The 23,775-nt window shown below is 56.7% G+C and overlaps 1 protein-coding gene across 2 annotated transcripts in view; it reads right to left on the bottom strand.

Annotated features, from left to right (window-relative positions):
* The window catches only part of LOC147104955 (SWI/SNF-related matrix-associated actin-dependent regulator of chromatin subfamily B member 1-A), a 39,672-nt gene extending 16,145 nt beyond the window's left edge, over positions 1-23,527 (bottom strand). The window contains exons 1-6 of one of the 2 annotated variants that reach the window (XM_085962108.1): positions 23,402-23,527; positions 15,054-15,165; positions 12,880-13,009; positions 12,318-12,455; positions 6,492-6,619; positions 5,115-5,281 (exon numbers count right to left, since the gene is read on the bottom strand). In XM_085962108.1, coding sequence (XP_085818234.1) covers positions 5,115-5,281; positions 6,492-6,619; positions 12,318-12,455; positions 12,880-13,009; positions 15,054-15,165; positions 23,402-23,518 — 792 coding nt within the window. In that variant the 5' untranslated portion in view covers positions 23,519-23,527. The remainder of the gene's footprint in view (positions 1-5,114; positions 5,282-6,491; positions 6,620-12,317; positions 12,456-12,879; positions 13,010-15,053; positions 15,166-23,401) is intronic. The other variant, XM_085962109.1, reaches the window with a different exon arrangement.
* Positions 23,528-23,775: the final 248 nt, after the last annotated feature.

Here is a 23,775-nt window from a genome sequence, read left to right as displayed (position 1 = left end):
TGCTCTGCGGGCAATAACCCACTCACCAGCTGGGCCCTTCCTGCTCTGCGGGCAATAACCCACTCACCAGCTGGGCCCCTCCTGCTCTGCGGGCAATAACCCACTCACCAGCTGGGCCCTTCCTGCTCTGCGGGCAATAACCCACTCACCAGCTGGGCCCCTCCTGCTCTGCGGGCAATAATCCACTCACCAGCTGGGCCCTTCCTGCTCTGCGGGCAATAACCCACTCACCAGCTGGGCCCCTCCTGCTCTGCGGGCAATAACCCACTCACCAGCTGGGCCCTTCCTGCTCTGCGGGCAATAACCCACTCACCAGCTGGGCCTCTCCTGCTCTGCGGGCAATAACCCACTCACCAACTGGGCCTCTCCTGCTCTGCGGGCAATAACCCACTCACCAGCTGGGCCCCTCCTGCTGCGGGCAATAACCCACTCACCAGCTGGGCCTCTCCTGCTCTGCGGGCAATAACCCACTCACCAGCTGGGCCCCTCCTGCTCTGTGGGCAATAACCCACTCACCAGCTGGGCCCTTCCTGCTGCGGGCAATAACCCAGTCACCAGAGTCCAGACAGTACGTGGCGACAGACTATTCAACCACTGAGGGATCACAGCCAGCCCTCTGTTCCCGGTCTGCGGCGGCACACATGCACTTTCCCACGGGGTCAGCAGGTGGTGATCACGATGTAGTGACCAGCTCGCTAGCGCAGGGGCACTGAGGACAATTGCAGTGCCCAGATCAGCCAGCTCAGCACAGACCTGGCGTTGAGCCTGGGACCTTCCGGTTCCCAGTATCGCAGCAGGCAGTGCGGTTACTGCCACCAGGGATCAGGCAGATCCACCGGAACCAGGAGTGAGCCGCTGCTCACCCAGTGCAGCCCCTCTCCCTGGGGTCAAACCGACTTCCCTCCTGCTGGAGCGGCCCCTCCCGAGATGTTCATGTGGCAGGTTCTTCCTTATTAGGGCGCAGGTCGAACTCAACTGGAGGGAGCTGTCAGCACAACAAAGGGCAGCATTGGCACGGACCCAGGACCGGACCACCAACACTCCCGCCGTGCCGATAGACCCCGGACTGGACCACCGACACTCCCGCCGTGCCGATAGACCCCGGACTGGATCACCAACACTCCCGCCGTGCCGATAGACCCAGGACTGGACCAGCAACACTGCCGCCGTGCCGGTAGACCCAGGACTGGACCACCAACACTCCCGCCGTGCCGACAGACCCAGGGCCGGACCACCAACACTCCCGCCGTGCCGATAGACCCCGGACTGGATCACCAACACTCCCGCCGTGCCGATAGACCTAGGACTGGACCACCAACACTCCCGCCGTGCCGATAGACCTAGGACTGGACCACCAACACTCCCGCCGTGCCGATAGACCCAGGACTGGACCACCAACACTCCCGCCGTGCCGATAGACCTAGGACTGGACCACCAACACTCCCGCCGTGCCGATAGACCCAGGACCGGACCACCAACACTCCCGCCATGCCGATAGACCCCGGACCGGACCACCAACACTCCCGCCGTGCCGATAGACCCCGGACTGGATCGCCAACACTCCCGCCGTGCCGATAGACCCCGGACTGGATCACCAACACTCCCGCCGTGCCGACAGACCCCGGACTGGACCACCAACACTCCCGCCGTGCCGATAGACCCCGGACTGGACCAGCAACACTCCCGCCGTGCCGGTAGACCCAGGACCGGGACCACCAACACTCCCGCCGTGCCGATAGACCCCGGACTGGATCACCAACACTCCCGCCGTGCCGATAGACTCCGGACTGGACCAGCAACACTCCCGCCGTGCCGGTAGACCCAGGACTGGACCACCAACACTCCCGCCGTGCCGATAGACCCAGGACTGGACCACCAACACTCCCGGCGTGCCGATAGACCCAGGACTGGATCACCAACACTCCCGCCGTGCCGATAGACCCAGGACTGGACCACCAACACTCCCGGCGTGCCGATAGACCCCGGACTGGATCACCAACATTCCCGCCGTGCCGATAGACCCAGGACTGGACCACCAACACTCCCGGCCATGTCGATAGACCCAGGACTGGACCACCAACACTCCCGGCCATACCGAGATAGACCCAGGACTGAACCACCAACACTCCCGCCGTGCCGATAGACCCAGTACTGGACCACCAACACTCCCGCCGTGCCGATAGACCCCGGACTGGATCACCAACATTCCCGCCGTGCCGATAGACCCAGGACTGGACCACCAACACTCCCGCCGTGCCGTTACACCCAGGACTGGACCACCAACACTCCCGCCGTGCCGATAGACCCAGGACTGGATCACCAACACTCCCGCCGTGCCGATAGACCCAGGACCGGACCACCAACACTCCTGCCATGCCGATAGACCCAAGACCGGACCACCAACACTCCCGCCATGCCGATAGACCCCGGACTGGATCACCAACACTCCCGCCGTGCCGCTAGACCCCGGACTGGATCACCAACACTCCCGCCGTGCCGATAGACCCAGGACTGGACCACCAACACTCCCGCCGTGCCGTTACACCCAGGACTGGACCACCAACACTCCCGCCGTGCCGATAGACCCAGGACCGGACCACCAACACTCCTGCCATGCCGATAGACCCAAGACCGGACCACCAACACTCCCGCCATGCCGATAGACCCCGGACTGGATCACCAACACTCCCGCCGTGCCGCTAGACCCCGGACTGGACCACCAACACTCCCGCCGTGCCGATAGACCCAGGACTGGATCACCAACACTCCCGCCGTGCCGATAGACCCAGGACCGGACCACCAACACTCCTGCCATGCCGATAGACCCAAGACCGGACCACCAACACTCCCGCCATGCCGATAGACCCCGGACTGGATCACCAACACTCCCGCCGTGCCGCTAGACCCCGGACTGGATCACCAACACTCCCGCCGTGCCGATAGACCCAGGACCGGACCACCAACACTCCCGCCGTGCCGATAGACCCCGGACTGGATCACCAACACTCCCGCCGTGCCGACAGACCCCGGACTGGACCAGCAACACTCCCGTCGTGCCGATAGACCCAGGACTGGACCACCAACACTCCCGCCGTGCCGATAGACCCAGGACTGGATCACCAACACTCCCGCCGTGCCGTTACACCCAGGACTGGACCACCAACACTCCCGCCGTGCCGATAGACCCAGGACCGGACCACCAACACTCCCGCCGTGCCGATAGACCCCGGACTGGATCACCAACGCTCCCGCCGTGCCGACAGACCCCGGACTGGATCACCAACACTCCCGCCATGCCGATAGACCCCGGACTGGATCACCAACACTCCCGCCGTGCAAACAGACCCCGGACTGGATCACCAACACTCCCGCCGTGCCGACAGACCCTGGACTGGACCAGCAACACTCCCGCCGTGCCGATAGACCCCGGACTGGATCACCAACACTCCCGCCATGCCGATAAGACCCCGGACTGGACCACCAACACTCCCGCCGTGCCGATAGACCCCGGACTGGATCACCAACACTCCCGCCGTGCCGATAGACCCCGGACTGGATCACCAACACTCCCGCCGTGCCGATAGACCCCGGACTGGATCACCAACACTCCCGCCGTGCCGATAGACCCCGGACTGGATCACCAACACTCCCGCCGTGCCGATAGACCCCGGACTGGATCACCAACACTCCCGCCGTGCCGATAGACCCCGGACTGGATCACCAACACTCCCGCCGTGCCGATAGACCCCGGACTGGATCAACAACACTCCCGCCGTGCCGATAGACCCCGGACTGGATCACCAACACTCCCGCCGCGCCGATAGACCCCGGACTGGATCACCAACACTCCCGCCGTGCCGATAGACCCAGGACTGGACCACCAACACTCCCGCCGTGCCGATAGACCCAGGACTGGACCACCAACACTCCCGCTGTGCCGATAGACCCAGGACTGGACCAGCAACACTCCCGCCGTGCCGATAGACCCAGGACTGGACCACCAACACTCCCGCCGTGCCGATAGACCCAGTACTGGACCACCAACACTCCCGCCGTGCCGATAGACCCAGGACTGGACCACCAACACTCCCGCCGTGCCGATAGACCCAGGACTGGACCACCAACACTCCCGCCGTGCCGATAGACCCAGGACTGGACCACCAACACTGCCGCCATGCCGATAGGCCCAGGACTGGATCACCAACACTGCCGCCGTGCCGATAGACCCAGGACTGGACCACCAACACTGCCGCCGTGCCGATAGGCCCAGGACTGGACCACCAACACTCCCGCCGTGCCGATAGACCCAGGACTGGACCACCAACACTCCCAGCCGTGTGAGGAGGGAGAATTCATTTTGAAAAAATGGGTTAGGTTTGTGACCATAATAAAGGTTACTCAGTCCATTCAGCCCATTACAGCCTCTGCCTCGAGTGTAACTCTGACGGAGAATAAAATACAGCACAGATATCAAAATCCAGGCCGTCTTCAATCGCTGCTCCGTGGTAGCATCTAGTTCCAAAGGAGCACGGTGGCATAGTGGTTAGCACTGTTGCCTCACAGCGCCAGGGACCCGGGTTCGAATCCAGCCTCGGGTGACTGTCTGTGTGGAGTTTGCACATTCTCCCCGTGTTTGCGTGGGTTTCCTCCGGGTGCTCCGGTTTCCTCCCACAGTCCAAAGATGTGCGGGTTAGGTTGATTAGCTATGATAAATTGACCCTTAGTGTTAGGGGGATTAAATACGTGGGGTTACGGGGATAGGGTGGGATATATGTTGGTGTAGGGGTTACGAGGATCGGGTGGGATATGTGTCGGTGCAGACTCGATGGGCCGAAATGGCCTCTATCTGCACTGTGGGGTTTCTGTGATTCTGTGATCTGAGCCAGGAACCAGATGCATCGGCAGACTATTCGACCACAAGGGAGTTTCAGCCGAGCCTGATCTTGCCCTCGCCACACTTTGCAGCAGGAGTGGGAATAATACAAGTTGGAAGCATCAACCCAGCTGGATTTATTTTTCTTGCTAGCCCAGGGCACTGAGGCCAAGTGCAGCACCCTGGCCGAGTTCAGGGACTGAGCCGGGACTACGCCGATTATTTGGAAGCACTCACTGACCTTAATGATGACCCTCTGATCGGACTGATCCTCTAGAATGCTGTCCGTGGGGTAGGAGTCGATCTGTTGGCGAATCGCCGAGGCGATGGCAGGCACAAAGGTCAAAGGATTCAAATCCAGGTCGTCACACAAAATCTCTGCAAACATCTCTGGGGTCATCAACTTCTCTGCAAAGGAGGGGAGAAGCTGCTTGTGAACAGGAAAAGCAATGCTCATCAATAGCAAGCACAGCAAGGGTGGCACACACCACAATGAACGGGCAGGCCTGCGTACTGACTCATCCTCACCAACACTCCTGGCCAATATTTATCTCTCGACCAATATAACAAAAACTAATGATCTGGTCATTGCTTGTGGGAGCTTGCTGTGCACAAATTAGCTGCTGCATTTCCTACATTACAACAGTGACTACACTCCAAAAGAACCTCATTGGCTGTGATTGCTTTGGGACGTCCTGAGGCTGTTCTGGGGCCCCGCACCTCAGGAAGGATATACTGGCCTTGGAGTGGGTGCAGCGCAGGTTTACCAGAATGATACCGGGGTTTAGAGGGTTAAATAATGAGAACAGGTTGTGTAGACTAGGCTTGTATTCCCTTGAATTTAGAAGACTGAGGGGTGATATGCTCGAGGTGTTTAAAATGATTATGGAATTCAGTCGGGTGGATTCAGAGAAAGTATTTTATCTGGTTCTCTCACTCGGCCTCCTACCAGCCGAGTCTGCCCGAACACGCAGTTTCTTTACCTACACAGGACAACCCCCAACGTCCCAGCCACCTGGTTATTCTGCATTTTCATGTGTACCAGGAGTATTAACTGCTTGATCCAGGGCCTCACATCAGGGGCTTTAGCAAAGGGCATGAGGCGGGGGGAAAGGAGAATTTTTTATTTTCTGCAGCGGGTTGTTGTGATCGGGAAAGCAATGCCTTAAAGGGTAGTAGAAGCAGATTTAACAGTAACATTGAAAAAGGAGTTGGATAAATACGTGATGGGGAAAATGTGCAGGGCTATGGGGAAAGGGCAGGGTAGTGGGACTAATTGGAGAGCTCGCTCAAAGGGCCGGCACAGGCACGATGGGCTGAATGGCCTCCTTCTGTGCTGTATCATTCTATGATTCTATGGCTGCCCCTCCAGGCCGCGAATGTGAGATCACTGTGAGCCAGGGCCTCTCTTATGCGATCACTTCCTCTGTTCACCTTACAGCTTGGTCCCGGATTAAGCACGTGGACTGAAGGAAGCCCTTCCGCTGGTTGCCTACGAGTTCAGAAGTCTGAAGCAGAACTGTTGGGGTATGTCCCACAGGTCACTACTTTAAGCTGCACTGATGGGTGGGATCGCAGTGAAGGGGAGACCAGAGGTATTTCCATCGCTGTTACTCACCATTCATGTTCCACGTGAAGGCGTCCCTCAGCTTTTGCCCGTCTATCTCCATGTCGAGACGGATAGGAACCAGCACCTCAGACTGAGAGGCATTTTCATGGATCACTGCTGGGTCATGGTCATCAAAGCTGGGAGGGAGAGAAAGATCAACGGTCTGATTTAAAGCACACTGACACCTGCCTCTATTTAGCACTGTGTACCTGCTCAGTGTGCAGTCACTGGAGAAACATTTATTTCAGTCAATGTTTAACCTACATTACAGGACAACACTGCTAAATAAAATGCAGCCACTGAACAGCTAATCTTTCAGGAAACACTTAGGTCAGGCAACATCTGTGGGGAGAGAAACAGAGTTACATTTCAGGTCAATGACCCTTCGTCAGATCTGGCAAAGGCTCGAGATGTAACAGGTTTTAAGCAAGTACAGAGGCAGGGAAAGGGGGAGGGGAGGAAAGAACAAAAGGGATGGTCTGCGACAGGGTGGAGGGCAGGAGAGATTAAATGACAAAAGGGGGTGGTAATGGGACAAGTAAAGAAACAAGATGGGTCTAGAAGAGGTGTAAATGGCAACAGCAAAATCATTACCAGCACCTGCTGACTGAAAAAATGGGAGCAGTGGTTAGGATCTGAAATTGTGGCACTCAATGCGGAGTCCAGAGGGCTGTAAAGTGCCTAATCGAAAGATGAGGTGCTGTTCCTGGAGTTTCCGTTGAGCTTCACTGGATCAGTGTAAGAAGCCGAGGAGAGAGGCCAGAGTGGGAGTGAAGTGGGGAAATAAAATGGCAAGCGACCAGAAGTTCAAGGTCACGCTTGCGGACTGAACGGAGGTGTTCAGCAACGCGATCATGTAATCTGCGTTTGGTCTCCCCAATGTTGAGGCCGCCACATGGTGAGCAGCGAATATAGTATTGAATGAAGTACAAAGTAAATCGCTGTTCCAGCTGGAAGGAGTGTTTGGGCCCTGGACGGTGGGAAGGAAAGAAGTCAAAGGGCAGACAGGTGCTGCATCACCTGTGCTCGCACGGGAAGGTGCCGTGGGAAGGGGAAGGGGTGATTAAAGAGTGGACCAGGGTGTCGCGGCGGGAACGGTCCCTTTGGAATGCTGAAAGGGGAGAGGAGGGGTAGATGTATCTGGTGGTCGCAACGTGCTGGAGGTGACGGAAATGGCAGAGTATGACCTGCTAATGTGGAGGCAGGTGGGGTGGAAGGTGAGGACAAGGGGAACCCTATCATGGATCTGGGAGGGAGGGGAAGGGGTGAGAGCAGAAGTGCGGGAAATGGGATGGACAAGGTTAAGGGCCGTGTCAACCACGGTGATGGGGAATCCTCGGTTGAGGAAAACATTTCGTAAGCACTGGTACGGAAGATGGCATCGTCAGAACAGATGCAACCGAGACGGCGAAACTGGGAGACTTGAATAGAGTCCTTACAGGAGGTGGTGTGGGAGGAAGTGTAGTCAAGGTAGCTGCGGGAGTCAGTGGGCTTATAGTGAATATTGGGCGATAGCCTATCCCCAGCAATGGAGACAGAGAAGTCGAGGAAGGGAAGAGCCGGACCTGGACCGTGTGAATGCGAGAGGGGTGGAAATTGGAAGCAAAGTTGATTAAATTTGCCAGTTCGGGGGCGAGAGCAGTGTAAGCCATTGGGAGCCCTAATTAATCCAAGAAAATCAATGGTTACAGTTTCTCAAAACACCGTTTGTTTAATCAAGGTGAAGAGATGTGGATGCTGGGGAACGGGAACCATTTTCACTTTTATTCCCCAGTGCCCGTACTGAACAGTCCCATTCAGATATAGCACAGGTTATGATTTAATGTTTCTTCCCCCTCCCCCAACCACCATAACAGAGCACCTCTATAACGCACCATTGTAACTTTGCCATCTCCCACACCAGCCCTGGACTCGGGCGGTTCGAAAACGATCCCAGCTCACTTACAGATGCCAGAGGCAGCTGCTCAGTTTATGCTGGTTGAACACAGGGTTGTTGAAAACCCACGGCCCTGACACATGGAATGGGAGTCCTCGAATTGTTCACATCTATCTATCTATATATATATAAAGGAATCGTTCTGTCTGTCTGTCCATCTGTCTGTCCTTCTGTCTGTCTGTCCTCGGGTGTGCGTCTGTCCGGCTATGTGCTCGAAAGTTACAGAGCGTACCTACGCGTGCGTTACGTCGAAAGAAAGCTCACCGCTCCAAAATGATGGTAAGCGTATTTACGTTTCGGCCGGACAAAAATTGCGCCCGTGGTATCCGAAAAACCTTCAACATTCCGCTCATTATCCGCTCATTACCATAGAGTGACATTGAGGTCGACCAATCGTACGGTCGACCAACCCGATGGTCGACCAATCAATGCGCGGCGGGGGCGGGTTCGTCGCATGTGCGGCCGGGCCCTCCTAGAGTCGAGTGACAGGACGATTGACCAATCCTATGCTTCGGTGACATGACGATCGACCAATCAGTGCGTGTGTGGGCGGGCCTTATCATTCTGAACTGAGGTGAGTGGCCGCCATCTTTATTCTCACCTTGTGTGTGTTTATTTGTTAGGAGCGATTTTTTTTTTTTTTAAATGTGTAAAACGTAAAAACACAATGTCTAAAACGTTAAAACACAATGAAGATGGTGTCCCATCTTCTTAACAGCCGTTTTAAAAAAAATAACTTTTGGTATTTTCAGCGCGTTCCTTCTCCGTGGCAGCTTTTTAAAAACATTAAAAAACTTTCAAGATGGCCTCCCATCTTAACACCCGTTTATAAAAAAAATGTAAAAAAAAATTTCTGTTGGTTTCACAGACTGCGCGTTCCTTCTCCGTGGCAGCTTTAAAAAAAAAATTAAAAAAAATTTCTGTTGGTTTCATAGACTGCGCGTTCCTTCTCCGTGGCAGCTTTTTAAAAACATTAAAAACTTTCAACATGGCCTCCCATCTTCTTAACACCCGTTTTTGAAAATTTTTTTTTTTGCTCTTTCGCTGACCCCCTCAAAACATTCCTCCCCTCCTCCTCCTCCCCCCACTTCTCTCACTCTCCCCCCCCCTTCTCACTCTCTCCCCCCCCTTCTCACTCTCTCCCCCCCTTCTCTCTCTCTCTCTCTCCCCCGGCGCCCCCCTCCCTCCCTCGCCCCCCCGCTCTCCCTCGCGCCCCCCCTCTCCCTCGCACCCTCCTCTCCCTCCCCCCCTCCTCCCCCGCCCCTCTCCCTCGTCCCCCCTCTCCCTCCCCTCCCCCCTCGCCCCCCCTCGCCCCCCCCTCCCTCGCCCCCCCTCTCCCCCCCTCTCCCTCGCCCCCCCCCGCGCCCCCCCTCTCCCTCGCCCCCCCCCGCGCCCCCCCTCTCCCTCGCCCCCCCCGCGCCCCCCCCCTCTCTCGCCTCCCCTCTCTCCCTCGCCCCCCCCTCTCCCTCGCCCCCCCTCTCTCCCTCGCTCTCTTCCCCCCCCTCCCTCGCTCTCTTCCCCCCCTCCCTCCCTCGCTCTCTTCCCCCCCCCTCTCCCTCGCTCTCTTCCCCCCTCTCTCCCTCGCTCTCTTCCCCCCTCTCTCCCTCGCTCTCTTCCCCCCTCTCTCCCTCGCTCTCTTCCCCCCTCTCCCTCGCTCTCTTCCCCCCCCTCTCTCCCTCGCTCTCTTCCCCCTCTCTCTCGCTCTCTTCCCCCCCTCTCCCTCGCTCTCTTCCCCCCCAGTCGCTCGCTCTCTTCCCCCCCACAGTCGCTCGCTCTCTTCCCCCCCACAGTCGCTCGCTCTCTTCCCCCCCACAGTCGCTCGCTCTCTTCCCTCCCACAGTCGCTCGCTCTCTTCCCCCCCACAGTCGCTCGCTCTCTTCCCCCCCCCCCACAGTCGCTCGCTCTCTTTCCCCCCCCACAGTCACTCGCTCTCTTTCCCCCCCCCAGTCGCTCTCTCTCTCTCTTCCAACAACATGTCCTCGAAAAAGCCTCAGCACCGCCGGGCACTCCAGCTAGTTTATAATAAACTATTGCAATTAAAGAGTTCTGATGATGCCCAGACCCAGCGGCTGTGTCCTTTTGGTTAAAATACGACCTACAACAACAATTTGTATTTATATAGCGCCTTTAACGTAGTAAAACATCCCAAGGCGCTGCACAAAATTTGACACAGAGCCACATAAGGAGAAATTAGGGCAGAAGACCAAAAGGTTGGTCAAACAGGTAGGTTTTAAGGAGCGTCTTAAAGGAGGAAAGAGAGGCCGAGGGTTAGGGAGGGAATTCCAAAGCTTTGGGCCTCGGCAACAGAAGGCACAGTCACCAATGGTTGAGCGGTTAATATCAGGGATGTTCAAGAGGGCAGAATTAGAGGATCGCAGATATCTCAGGGTGGGGGGGTGGGTTTGTGGGGCTGGAGGAGATTACAGAGATAGGAAGGGGAGGGACAATGGAGGGATTTGAAAACAAGGATACGAATTTTAAAATCGAGGCGTTGCTTAACCGGGAGCCAATGTAGGTCAACGAGCATTGGGGTGATGGGCGAACGGGACTTGGTGCAAGTTAGGACACAGGCAGCCGAGTTTTGGATGACCTCAAGTTTACATAGGGTAGAACGTGGGAGGCTGGCCAGGAGTGGTGGCATAGTGGTTAGCACTGTTGCCTCACAGCGCCAGGGACCCGGGTTCAAATCCGGCCTCGGGTGACTGTCTGTGTGGAGTTTGCACATTCTCCCCGTGTTTGCGTGGGTTTCCTCCGGGTGCTCCGGTTTCCTCCCACAGTCCAAAGATGTGCGGGTTAGGTTGATTGGCCATGATAAAAAAAATTGACCCTTAGTGTTAGGGGGGATTAAATACGTGGGGTTACGGGGATAGGGCTTGGGTGGGATGGCTGTCGGTGTAGGGACCGGGTGCTAGGGTTTGGATGATCAGCCATGATCTCGTTGAATGGCGGAACAGGCTCAAAGGGCCGAAGGGCCTACTCCTGCTCCTATCTTCTATGTTTCTATGAGTGCATTGGAATAGTCAAGACTAGAGGTAACAAAGGCATGGAGGAGGGTTTCAGAGCACCTCTATAACGCACCATTGTAACTTTGCCATCTCCCACACCAGCCCTGGACTCAGGCGGTTCCAAAGCAATCCCACCTCACTTACAGATGCGACCTATTGTAGTGTATCGCTCTCTTTAAAACAAACTGCACTCCACTCCAGATGTTTAGATAGGTTTCCAGCCAGCTCCCTCCTTTCGATACAAGTCTCACCAGCATCGCCTTGCTGCCAATGACACCAGTTAGGACACATACTAACTCAAACAAACAGAAACACACTGATGAACCGTTACTCTACAGAGCTCACCCCCGATAAGCAGGGGTTCTCAGCAGCGCAGCCTTCCCTCGGTTAGGCAGTCCGTGGCACAATGTGAATCAATACGTAGAGTGAAAAATTCCCCCAGTGTCCCTACGATGACTTCTTTCCCCACCCTGCCAAGTTATTTAACAATGGTATCACATCGTAAAATACACTATGGAGTTGTTTTTTTAATTTGTCATTGGGTTTTTTGGCGCCAGTGTTTATTGGCCATCCCTAGTTACCCTGGGGGCATTAAGATTCAACCACATAGTGCCAGACTGGAGTCACCGTAGGCCTAAGGGCAGCAGGTTCCCTTCTCTGAAGGACATTACTGACCCAGTTGGGTTTTTACAACAATCTGGCAGATTTCATTGTCAATTTCCTGTGCCCGCCACAAATGACCAGGTTTACTGAATTCAATTTCATGCCATGGTTGGATTTGAGCTCTGGAACTCTGGGTTCCCACTCCCAAGACCAGAAGGACTGGGCCACAGCAATAGAGACATGGGCTGAAGGCTCTCGCCAAGCTTGCTAGTGACATCCAGTGACACTTACCAGAGTGGGAATGTCCTCTTCTTGTCCCGGCTCATACGGTTGCGATTGATGGTTGTGGAACACGGCACAGCATCCAGGTGGTGCGAGCTGTTGGGCAGGGTGGGCACCCATTGACTGTTCCGTTTTGCCTTCTGCTCTCTGTATTGGCACAAAGGGGTGAAGAATACCCATGAGGCAGCTACTAGGGTGCTCCAAGGTCACAACACTTTCACTCTCGATTCAGATAACACGACAGACCTTTTACATATGGCTGACCACATTATGCTCCTACCAGTCAGCACTAACCCATCATTAATCCTGCCAGTGTACACAGCACTGGGAGACTGTGGTACAGTACCTGAGCTAGGTGATGGGTCAGTGCCTGCTGTGCTGGACTGGACTGGTGCGCGCTGGGCCAGGATGGTGCGCTGGGACAGGGTGCGCTGGGTCGGGACGGGACAGTACGGTGCGCTGGGCCGGGATGGGATGGTGGGCTGGGCCGGGACGGGGCAATGGGCTGGGGCGAGACGGTGGGCTGGGGCGAGATGGTGTGTGCTGGGCCGGGACGAGATACAGACAGTACCTGAGATAGGCGGGTGGTTCGGTGCTGATGGAGATGGCCTTGTACTTCTCATCGTTCCCTTCTAGGATTTCTTCGACCTCCGCAGCCTTAAGAAGCGTCACACTGGTAGCTAAAGTGGTATAACCATGATCTGATCAATTAAAAAAACACAACATAAATACCTGAAATGTACAGTTTTAATCTAAAACTCTAGAATAGCAAGCTTTGTAGAGGTCTCTGCTTCCAGTCTCTCAATTACACTTCAAGGCTTCTCCATGCCAGCTCCAATACAACAGGGTGTCCTGTTCCGTGGCCTGACTGCTGCTGCAGTGCTGCGAGCTACAAGGTGTGCAATCAGCCGGGGTGACAACCCCTCAGATTTTCCACCCTGCTACCCTCCCCTCCGCGGCACATGCTACTGGCTGGTCATTAGTGTAAAAAAACACAATAGCTACTCATAATATGTTAATGGTCATGTGATTAACAGCAACCTATGAAATGGGGTTACAATGAAGTGGCGACTGTAGTCACATGGTTCTCATGGGCCAATCAGCTCAGTAGAATGGGACTTGTTAAATTGGAAGTGTAGTGATTCTGGAATTATATGAATAGCACACACATTAGAGATTTCATCAAACTTCTGTCAGTTCAAAGCATTTAAACAGGCCAAACAGTAACAGGCTAATTATTATTAATCAGTAGAGCAGCAAATTAAACTGCAGCCAGGGTGAAGGTCAGGGTGACACAAACAGCCTTCGCACCTTTGGGCTAGGAGGGGTTTGCACTCCTGACCAGTACCCACCCAGAGCCCGAGCCCGACCCCGAGCAGTGGGGAACCCGTCAACACTCACAGCTTGGTTCACACATGAAGAACAGCTCCCTGTGACGCGACACGGTACGGGGGGGAGGGGGCTGGGGGAGGATCTGGAATCCCAGCTAGAGGCAAATCACCCAGGACAAGAGGGGAGAGAGCAAGGTGCTTCAACAACTCTTCCACATAACAGGTACAAACCTTTCAAAACTGTGCCGAGCCAAATTAGACATGTACAGAGTTATACACCACAGACATAGACTCATACAGCACAGAAAGAGGCCATTCGGCCCGTTGTGCCTGTTCCTGCTCTGTGGTAGAGCGATCCAATTAGTCCCACTCCCCTGCTCGTTCCCCAGAGCCCTGCAAATTTTTCCTTTTCAAGTATTTATCCAATTCCCTGTTGAAAGTTACTATTAATTCTGCTTCCAGCGCCCTGTCAGGCTGCAAGCTGCATACTGCAATCCATTAAAGAGAGTTAGACTGGGAGCCACTGCACACAGGCACTCGACTCTTGACTACATGCCCCAATGTCAATGGGCACTCGGGCTATCCCAGTCTGACCGCTGAGGGGGAGGGGATGGGGCAGCTGTGGTTACAACTCAAGCACAACTGCTGCGAGGGTCTACAAACTGCGTCGATGGCAGGGTCCACTGTTGGGCTCTTCCCCCCACCCCCCCTCCACACAATGGACCCAAGAAAGGTGGGTGAGCAGATTCCTCAGAGGTGCTCCGGTTATGGGGTCTGCATTGCACTTCCAGCACAGGGACCCTGGTAGAGCGGAGCAGAACCAAAGAGTTTCCTGGTTAGTTTGGGCAAGTATCATTTAATGGGGAAAATAGAAATGTCGTCAAAACGTTCCCCACTGGCCTCACAGATAAAGGCTGGCGTATTACCAACTCTCAAGCAGCAAGGCCCCAGGTATGAGCCCTGGCTTGTGCCGAGTTAGTTGTTCTCAACCATGGGCCCTGCAAATGGGCTCGGAGCCTGAGGAGAGGCGGGGAAAGAGAGAGAATTCAGCCAGAGTCCCCACTCCTGGTGACTGTCCAATGACCCCCGTTTGAAAGTGCAGGCATGTGGACTCATGTTGAGAACAGGAGCGAACTTGGGTGTGATGGCCCCCACGGTTAAACAGCAGGCCAATACACTGCACTCGCATGAAGTATTAGTGGGCCGAGCTTCAGGTGAGCTCCTGGTGCTATTCCGCAGTGTGAGTCAGCACCTTCAGGAGAGCTGGGGGTGGGGGGGGCTAGGGGGTAATAAATACAAAAACGAGCTGGCCTGACATGAACACCTCGAACACTTGCTCTTTCAGCAACATTCGATGGGACAGCCAGCATTTCAACACAAACACTGCATGCTGGTGAGGGGTCAGGGTGCCTACCGTGCGAGGACGCGACGATCTTCTTCCTTTCTTCAACTGTGGCTAGTCGTCGACACAGAGACGGGTACCTCTTGTACAGGGAGCCCCTGAACATGCGCAGATAGTTACCAACCTGAGACACAGACAGGCAGTCAGAGGGATTGCTAGAGATTATCTCGTCATTCAACAGGGAAAGATAAGAAGAAACAAAGTAAGGAAAGTAAAAAGGAAAGTAAAGACAGAAAAGGCTTGCATTTCTATAGCACCTGTCACAATCTCAGGACGTCCCAAAGCACTTTCCAGCCAATGAAATACTTTTGAAGTATAATAATCACAGCAGCCAATTGTGCACAGCAAGCTCCCACAAACAGCTATGCAATAATGATCTGATAACCTGTTTTAGTGATGTTGATTGAGGGATAAATATTGGCCAGGACATGGGGAGAACTCCTCTGCTCTTCCTTGAAGTAGTGCCAAGGGATCGTTTACATCCACCCGAGAGCAGTTTAACGTCTCATCTGAAAAATGTCACCTCCGACGGTGCAGCACTCCCTCAGCACTGCACTGGAGTGTCAGCCTCAATTTGGTGCTCAAGTCTCTGGAGTGGGCCTTGAACCCACAACCTTCTGACTCCGAGGTGAGAGTGCGACCCACTGAGCCCCGGCTCACACCTTCACGACATGCACAATCTCTTCATCTCACGCAGTTTATTTCTGTTGAATCTTATTTTTCGCCAGTCTGCCTGCACCAAAACAACAGGTGGCTGAAGAACAAGCAGCTTTGACAGGGAAAAATGCAACACAGGTCACCTGAGCAGCGATGTGACTATTTCAGGAGCTTGCTCTGTTTTCTGTCAGTGAATTAGCAGCAAAGGCTCCCTCACAGCCCAGTGCGGCACCGAGTCAGACAAACCCGTGTTAATCTCTTCCTGGCACCGAGCTCACTGCTCGTAGCCACACCATGACTCCCCTTCCTGATCGCCATCCAATGACACCGGCTTGAACGCAGGTGTCTGGACATTGGGCTCAGCTTCGGCTGTGACAGTGCTGCCTCCAAAGGTCACAGCCGCACAACACACTGTCTAAGCTCTAACACAGAGGACCATTGCCCCAAGATACCAGAGGGTTGGTGGCAATGTTCCCTCCAATTTCATTTGGCCCTGTACGGCCCCTTTAAGGTGCTGCGCAGGCCATTCAAAACACCACACACGTGCGGTTTATGTATTGAAAAGCCGGCTGTGCAGGTTCCCTGGAGCGCTGCACAGCTTACAGGGAACATTGGTTGCCGGTACTCATGGAACTGGACCCAGGTGCCTTAAAAACAGAACTAAACAAAATTCCCATCAAGAATTGTTTTGCCAGACGAGCCAAATAATTTCAACAAAGTTGTTGCGAATGTTTCCAATCCCAACAATCCCTCGAATTTACACTGGCTGCAGCTGGGCCCAATCGGCAATGGCCTCATGGCAGTGTGACCATAGCAACAGGAGGAGGCCATTCAACCTGCTCTGCCATTCAATCAGCTCATGGCTGATCTGGACCGCAACTCCATCGACCCACCTTCGCTCCATATCGCTTGATGGCCTTACCTGACAAAACTCTATCGCTCTCAGTATGGAAAGCTCCAATTGACCCCAGCCTTTCGGGGAAGAGTTTTCCAGATCTCTACTACCCTTTGTGTGAAAAAGTGCTTCCTGATTTTATTCCTGAAGGTTATGTCCCATTATTCTGGACTCCCCCCACCAGAGGAAATAGTTTCTCTCTATCCACCCGATCAAATCATTGTAACACCTCAATCAGATCATCCTCAATATTCTAAACTCAGAGAATACAAGCCAAGTTTATGCAAACTGTCCTCCTAATTTAACCCTCTAAACCCCGGGATCATTCTGGTGAATCTGCACTGCCCCCCCCTCCACAGCCAGTGTATCCTCCCTGAGGTGCGGGGCCCAGAACTGAACGCAGTGTCCAGATGGGGTCTGACCAGAACTCGGTACAACTGAAGCATCACTTCCTCCCCCAGGGATGGGGATCTTAGCTACAAGGACAGGTTGGAGAAGCTGGATTTGTTTTCATTAGAGCAAAGGAGGTTGAGGGGGTGATTTGATAGAGGTGTACAAGATTATGACGGGTTTGGATAGGCTAGACAGGGAAAGGCTGTTCCCACCAGTTGATGGTACAAGAACTAGGGGTCACAGGTTTAAGGTTTTGGGCAAGAGATACAGGGGGGACGTGAGGGAAAACTTTTTTACGTAGCGAGTGGTGAGGACCTGGAACTCGCTGCTGACGGAAGTGGTGGAAGCGGAGACACTCAATGTTTCCATGGGGAGACTGGATAGGCATTTGAGGGAAATAAACTTGCAGGGCTACGGGGATAGAGCGGGGGAATGGGACTGACTGGATTGCTCTACAGAGAGCCGGCACGGACTCGATGGGCCGAATGGCCTCCTTCTGTGCTGTTATGACTCTATGACTATGAAAATCCAACACTACATTAGCCTTTTTGAATGCCTTTTTTAGCTGTCCATTAGCTTTTGGTGATTTCTGTACCTGGACCCCTAAATCTCTCTGCTTTTCCATCATTTAGAAAATGCTCCTAATTAACTTACTGGGATCCAGAGTGGCTGACCTCACACTCCCCCACACTGAACTCCATCTGTCACTCCAATGGCTCACTCAATGCCCACGTCCCTTTGTAACGTGCTGCTCCCAGTTACAGAACTTACTGCACCTCCTAACTTACTGTCATCTGAAGACTTGGATATATAACTCTCTATTCCTTCATCAAAGTCATTAATAAATATGATGAAAAGCTGAGGCCCCCAGTATAGATCCCTGGGGAACACCACTCGTCACATCCCCACAATCAGAGTACACCCCTTTATCCCTAATCTCGGTCTCCTAACTGCCAACCAATTGCTAACTTAATGTAGACCACGTCATGCTAACAAACTCTAGCGCCTAGAAATTGGGTTGAGGCACCAAACTGGCGCCAAGTTCGCCTGGGCGCTGATTTTTGCGCTGCGTTGGGAGTAATACTGATCGCCAGAAATTCAGTTTCAGAAACCCTCGAGGAAGACGGGGCGAGGCTCGAGGCGCTCTGCGTCCCTCTTAGGGCGCTGAAACTGAATATCACAGCGCCACACGCTGCGGCACGACACGCTGCGGCACGACACGCTGCGGCACGGCACGCTGCGGTACTGCAGGCCTTCTTCCCATTGTTAAGGGGGAGGGGCCTGCAACAGCGTGATCCCCGATTGCGAGTGCCGCCAAAAGAGCCCGGCACCGAGAAGAAGTGCCGGGCTCTCGGGAAACAGCCGGCAATGCCGCGCGGGGGGGGGTCAGGAGCCCGGGGACGGAGGTGCTGGCAGGCGGCCGCCCCGCACCTCCACCTTAACTTGCGTCGCTGCCGGCACAGCAAGGCCTCGTGAACCGGGTGCGGGTAGCGAACAGCGCTACAGCAGCGTTCGCTACCAAATATCGCGAACGGGGCGCTGCGCACACCGATGACGTCATCGGTGGCAGCGCAGCGCAACAGGCCAGCGCCACCATTAGCACCCCTGTTGAATATCGCGGGAGGCGCAGCCAGTGGCGCCACAGCCACTGACTGCCTCTTTAGGCTACTCACCCAATTTCTCCCCCTAGATCTGTGCAGAGTTCACCAGATTCCTGGATCCCCGTACCACAGCCAATATCACACATGGTGAGACAAGCTTGTAATAGTGGCGAGAGACCTCTGCTCCCACTACTATGGTCAGTTTCATTGGAGTCAAAGCTTCCTCACAATGCTCAGCAAAAGTACAAATGCTCTATAACTAGTGAGTAAAGTGGAGGGACCGAGACACAGAAAGGGTGAGCAAAAGCGAAACGTGGGCTGTTTCTGCAGAGAGTGTAATTGAACCACCTGCAACAAAGCTGTACAAGGTCTGATGTACCTTCAAAGTGAACAGCACTCCACTGCAGTACTGAGGGAGTGCTGCACGGTCGGAGGTGCTGTCTTTAGGATAAGGTGGTAAACCGAGGCCCCATCTGCCTTCTCTGAGGGATGTAAAAGATCCCATGGCACTTGAAGAGGAGCAGCAGTGCTCTCCCCAGTGACCTGGCCAACATTTACACCGCAACCATCATCACAAAAGCAGATTATCTGGTCATTATCACATTGTTGTTTGTGGGAGCTTGCTGTGCACAAAGTGGTTGCTGCGTTTCCTACATTACAACAGTGACGACAGTTCAAACAATGCTTCATTGGCTGTGAGTCGTTTTGGGATGTCCTGAGAACATGAAAAGTGCTATGTAAATGCAAGTTCTTTCTTTTTAAAGATAGATCAACTCCAAAACACAAACACTCAGGTACAGCATGTCTGAGTCGGACTCCTTGCAGAACAAAAGACCACCACATTTTAACTGGATCCAATGTGCAACCTAGATCTTTGAAAGAGAGGAGAGGGGCTGAGAGGAGGGGGCATCACGTCGAGGCAGCAACGTGGTGAGGATGAATGGGCAACATAGCGATGGGGCAGTGCGGTGAGCCTGGTTTGGGGAGGGGGGCATGGAGAGGGGGGGGGAAAGGGGGCATGGAGGGGTGGGGGGGAAAGAGGGCAGGGGGGAGAGGGGGGCATGGGGGGCAGAGGGGGCATGGGGGGGAGAGGGGGCATGGGGGGGAGAGGGGGCATGGGGGGAGAGGGCGGCATGGGGGGAGAGGGCGGCATGGGGGGAGAGGGCGGCATGGGGGGGAGAGGGCGGCATGGGGGGGAGAGGGCGGCATGGGGGGGAGAGGGCGGCATGGGGGGGAGAGGGGGGCATGGGGGGGAGAGGGGGGCATGGGGGGAGAGGGGGGCATGGGGGGGAGAGGGGGGCATGGGGGGGAGAGGGGGGCATGGGGGGGAGAGGGGGGCATGGGGGGAGAGGGGGGCATGGGGGGAGAGGGGGGCATGGGGGGAGAGGGGGGCATGGGGGGAGAGGGGGGCATGGGGGGAGAGGGGGGCATGGGGGAGAGGGGGGCATGGGGGGAGAGGGGGGCATGGGGGGAGAGGGGGGCATGGGGGGAGAGGGGGGCATATGGGGGAGAGGGGGGCATGGGGGAGAGGGGGGCATGGGGGAGAGGGGGCATGGGGGAGAGGGGGGCATGGGGGAGAGGGGGCATGGGGGAGAGGGGGGCATGGGGGAGAGGGGGGCATGGGGGAGAGGGGGGCATGGGGGAGAGGGGGGCATGGGGGAGAGGGGGGCATGGGGGAGAGGGGGCATGGGGGAGAGGGGGGCATGGGGGAGAGGGGGGCATGGGGGAGAGGGGGCATGGGGGAGAGGGGGGCATGGGGGAGAGAGGGGGGCATGGGGGAGAGAGGGGGGCATGGGGGAGAGAGGGGGGCATGGGGGAGAGAGGGGGGCATGGGGGAGAGAGGGGGGCATGGGGGAGAGAGGGGGGCATGGGGGGAGGGGGGCATGGGGGGAGAGAGGGGCATGGGGGGAGGGGGGCATGGGGGGAGAGGGGGGCATGGGGGGAGAGTGGGGGGAGAGGGGGGCATGGGGGGAGAGGGGGGCATGGGGGGGAGAGGGGGGCATGGGGGGGAGAGAGGGGCATGGGGGGAGAGGGGGGCATGGGGGAGAGGGGGGCATGGGGGAGAGGGGGCATGGGGGAGAGGGGGCATGGGGGAGAGGGGGCATGGGGGAGAGGGGGGCATGGGGGGAGAGGGGGGCATGGGGGGAGAGGGGGGCATGGGGGGAGAGGGGGGCATGGGGGGGAGAGGGGGGCATGGGGGGGAGAGGGGGGCATGGGGGGGGAGAGGGGGGCATGGGGGGGAGAGGGGGGCATGGGGGGAGAGGGGGGCATGGGGGGAGAGGGGGGCATGGGGGGAGAGGGGGGCATGGGGGGAGAGGGCGGCATGGGGGGGAGAGGGGGGCATGGGGGAGAGAGGGGGGCATGGGGGGGAGAGGGGGGCATGGGGGGGGAGAGGGGGGCATGGGGGGGGAGAGGGGGGCATGGGGGGGGAGAGGGGGGCATGGGGGGGAGAGGGGGGCATGGGGGGGAGAGGGGGGCATGGGGGGGAGAGGGGGGCATGGGGGGGAGAGGGGGGCATGGGGGAGAGGGGGGCATGGGGAGAGGGGGGCATGGGGAGAGGGGGGCATGGGGAGAGGGGGGCATGGGGGGAGAGGGGGGCATGGGGGAGAGGGGGGCATGGGGGAGAGGGGGCATGGGGAGAGGGGGCATGGGGAGAGGGCATGGGGAGAGGGGGCATGGGGGAGAGGGGGCATGGGGGAGAGGGGGCATGGGGGAGAGGGGGCATGGGGGAGAGGAGGCATGGGGAGAGGGGGCATGGGGAGAGGGGGCATGGGGAGAGGGGGCATGGGGAGAGGGGGCATGGGGAGAGGGGGCATGGGGAGAGGGGGCATGGGGAGAGGGGGCATGGGGGAGAGGGGGCATGGGGAGAGGGGGCATGGGGGAGAGGGGGCATGGGGGAGAGGGGGCGGCATGGGGGGGAGAGGGGGCATGGGGGGGAGAGGGGGCATGGGGGGGAGAGGGGGGCATGGGGGGGAGAGGGGGGCATGGGGGGGAGAGGGGGGCATGGGGGGGAGAGGGGGGCATGGGGGGAGAGGGAGGCATGGGGGGAGAGGGAGGCATGGGGGGAGAGGGAGGCATGGGGGGAGAGGGGGGCATGGGGGGAGAGGGGGGCATGGGGGGAGAGGGGGGCATGGGGGGGAGAGGGGGGCATGGGGGGGAGAGGGGGGCATGGGGGGGAGAGGGGGGCATGGGGGGGAGAGGGGGGCATGGGGGGGAGAGGGGGGCATGGGGGGAAGAGGGGGGCATGGGGGGGGAAGAGGGGGGCATGGGGGGGAGAGAGGGGCATGGGGGGGAGAGAGGGGCATGGGGGGAGAGAGGGGCATGGGGGGAGAGGGGGGCATGGGGGAGAGAGCTGCATGCAGAATTCTGTACAAGTATCCTCCGGACTCAAAGGAAAACCGTAAACAATGCATGCAGGGCAGAACTAGGCCAATATCCATTAATAATCACTATCCAAAAAAGAGCCACCAAATTTTGGAAACACCTAGAAATGAGCAACCCCCAATGCTATCATTACGAAGCCCTGAAATGCCAAGAGAGGACCATAAAGAATACCCTCAGTCAACTAGTCCTGGGACTCAGTGAAGTAACTACTAACACTACTAACAATAACCAGCCCCAGGACAGTGACAGCGTAACACAAAGAATTCGACCCAACACAATCTTCGCTAAGCAAAAGGAAAAATATGTCATATTGGGCAGAAACAACAAAAACCCAAAACAAACTCAATTGCTACTTGGCCCTAAACAGACAATACAACATGGCTGATTACCTGACCAGGGTAAAGGATAGCAAAATGAGAAAAACCTGGACAATGTACAGACTTAGTGAACATAGCCTGGCGATCGAAAAAGGTAGACACAGGCAGACCCGGCTACCAAGAGAGGACAGGATATGCTCTCACTGCAGTCAGGGAGTGGTGGAGACAGAGATACACTTCCTCACAGCGTGTAGAAAATATCAGGGCATAAGGGAGAATTTCTACCCAAAATTCACAAAAATATGCCCGGAATTCAGAAATTTCAATGACGACCAAAAACTCCCATACCTACTAGGGGAAGAGAGAAATTGTGTAACCTTAGCGGCACACTATGTTACAGCTTGCCATAAACAGAGGGACAACCACGAAATATAAGAAAAGAGTATATACAAATTATATGAATGTATATATATTTATTCACTCAGGGATATATCTGTTTGTACACTGTATGGATAGATCTGTATTTTTGTGTACAACCATGAATGTTTTTCGATGCTTTGGCAACATAAGATGTACCTTGTCACGCCAATAAAGCGATTTGAATTGAATTGAGAGAGGGGCATGGCGGGGGGGGGGGGGGAGAGGGGGGCATGGCGGGGGGGGGGAGAGGGGGGCATGGGGGGGGGAAATGGGGGGGGAGAGGGTGGCATGGGGGGGGGGGGAGAGGGGGGCATGGGGGGGGGGGAGAGGGGGGCATGGGGGGGGGGAGAGGGGGGCATGGGGGGGGGGGGGGAGAGGGGGGCATGGGGGGGGGGGAGAGGGGGGGGGAAATGGGGGGGGGAGAGGGGGGCATGGGGGGGGGAAATGGGGGGGGGGAGAGGGGGGCATGGGGGGGGAGAGGGGGGCATGGGGGGGAGGGTGGCATGGGGGAAGTGGGGGCATGGGGGGGAGAGGGGGGCATGGGGGGGGGGAGAGGGGGGGTCTCTGCCGGCGGGCCGGGGAGCGCAGGCCGCACCGGGAACATTCGGGCTCCGGGTCCCGGGTCTGGGCCTCTCACACGGCGCGGAACCGCCAGGCGCCGAGGGCAGGCCCGGGCCGGGGGCTCCCGCTTACCTCGGAGCCGATCATGTACCACTCGCCCGCCTCCTCCAGCTGGAACTTCAGCGGCTTCTGCCCGAAGGTTTTGCTCGCCGCCATTCTCACCCGCCCGCCACTGCGCATGCGCCACATCTAGCCGGGCCGCGGCTTCCAGCGGCAAACATCCCAGCACAGCTCAAAACAGCCCAGCACAGCCCAAAACAAACCAGCACATCCCAGCACAGCTCAAAACATCCCAGCACAGCTAAAAACATCCCAGCCAAGCCCAAAACATCCCAGCACAGCTCAAAACATCCCAGCACAGCCCAGCACCGCTCAAAACATCCCAGCACAGCCCAGCACAGCTCAAAACATCCCAGCACAGCCCAGCACAGCTCAAAACATCCCAG

Source organism: Somniosus microcephalus, chromosome 19 (assembly GCF_052327205.1).
Source record: "Somniosus microcephalus isolate GS21.2 chromosome 19, FLI_Smic_1.0, whole genome shotgun sequence".
NCBI classification, from domain to species: Eukaryota; Metazoa; Chordata; class Chondrichthyes; order Squaliformes; family Somniosidae; genus Somniosus; species Somniosus microcephalus.
This window is presented reverse-complemented; position numbering and strand designations above follow the sequence as displayed.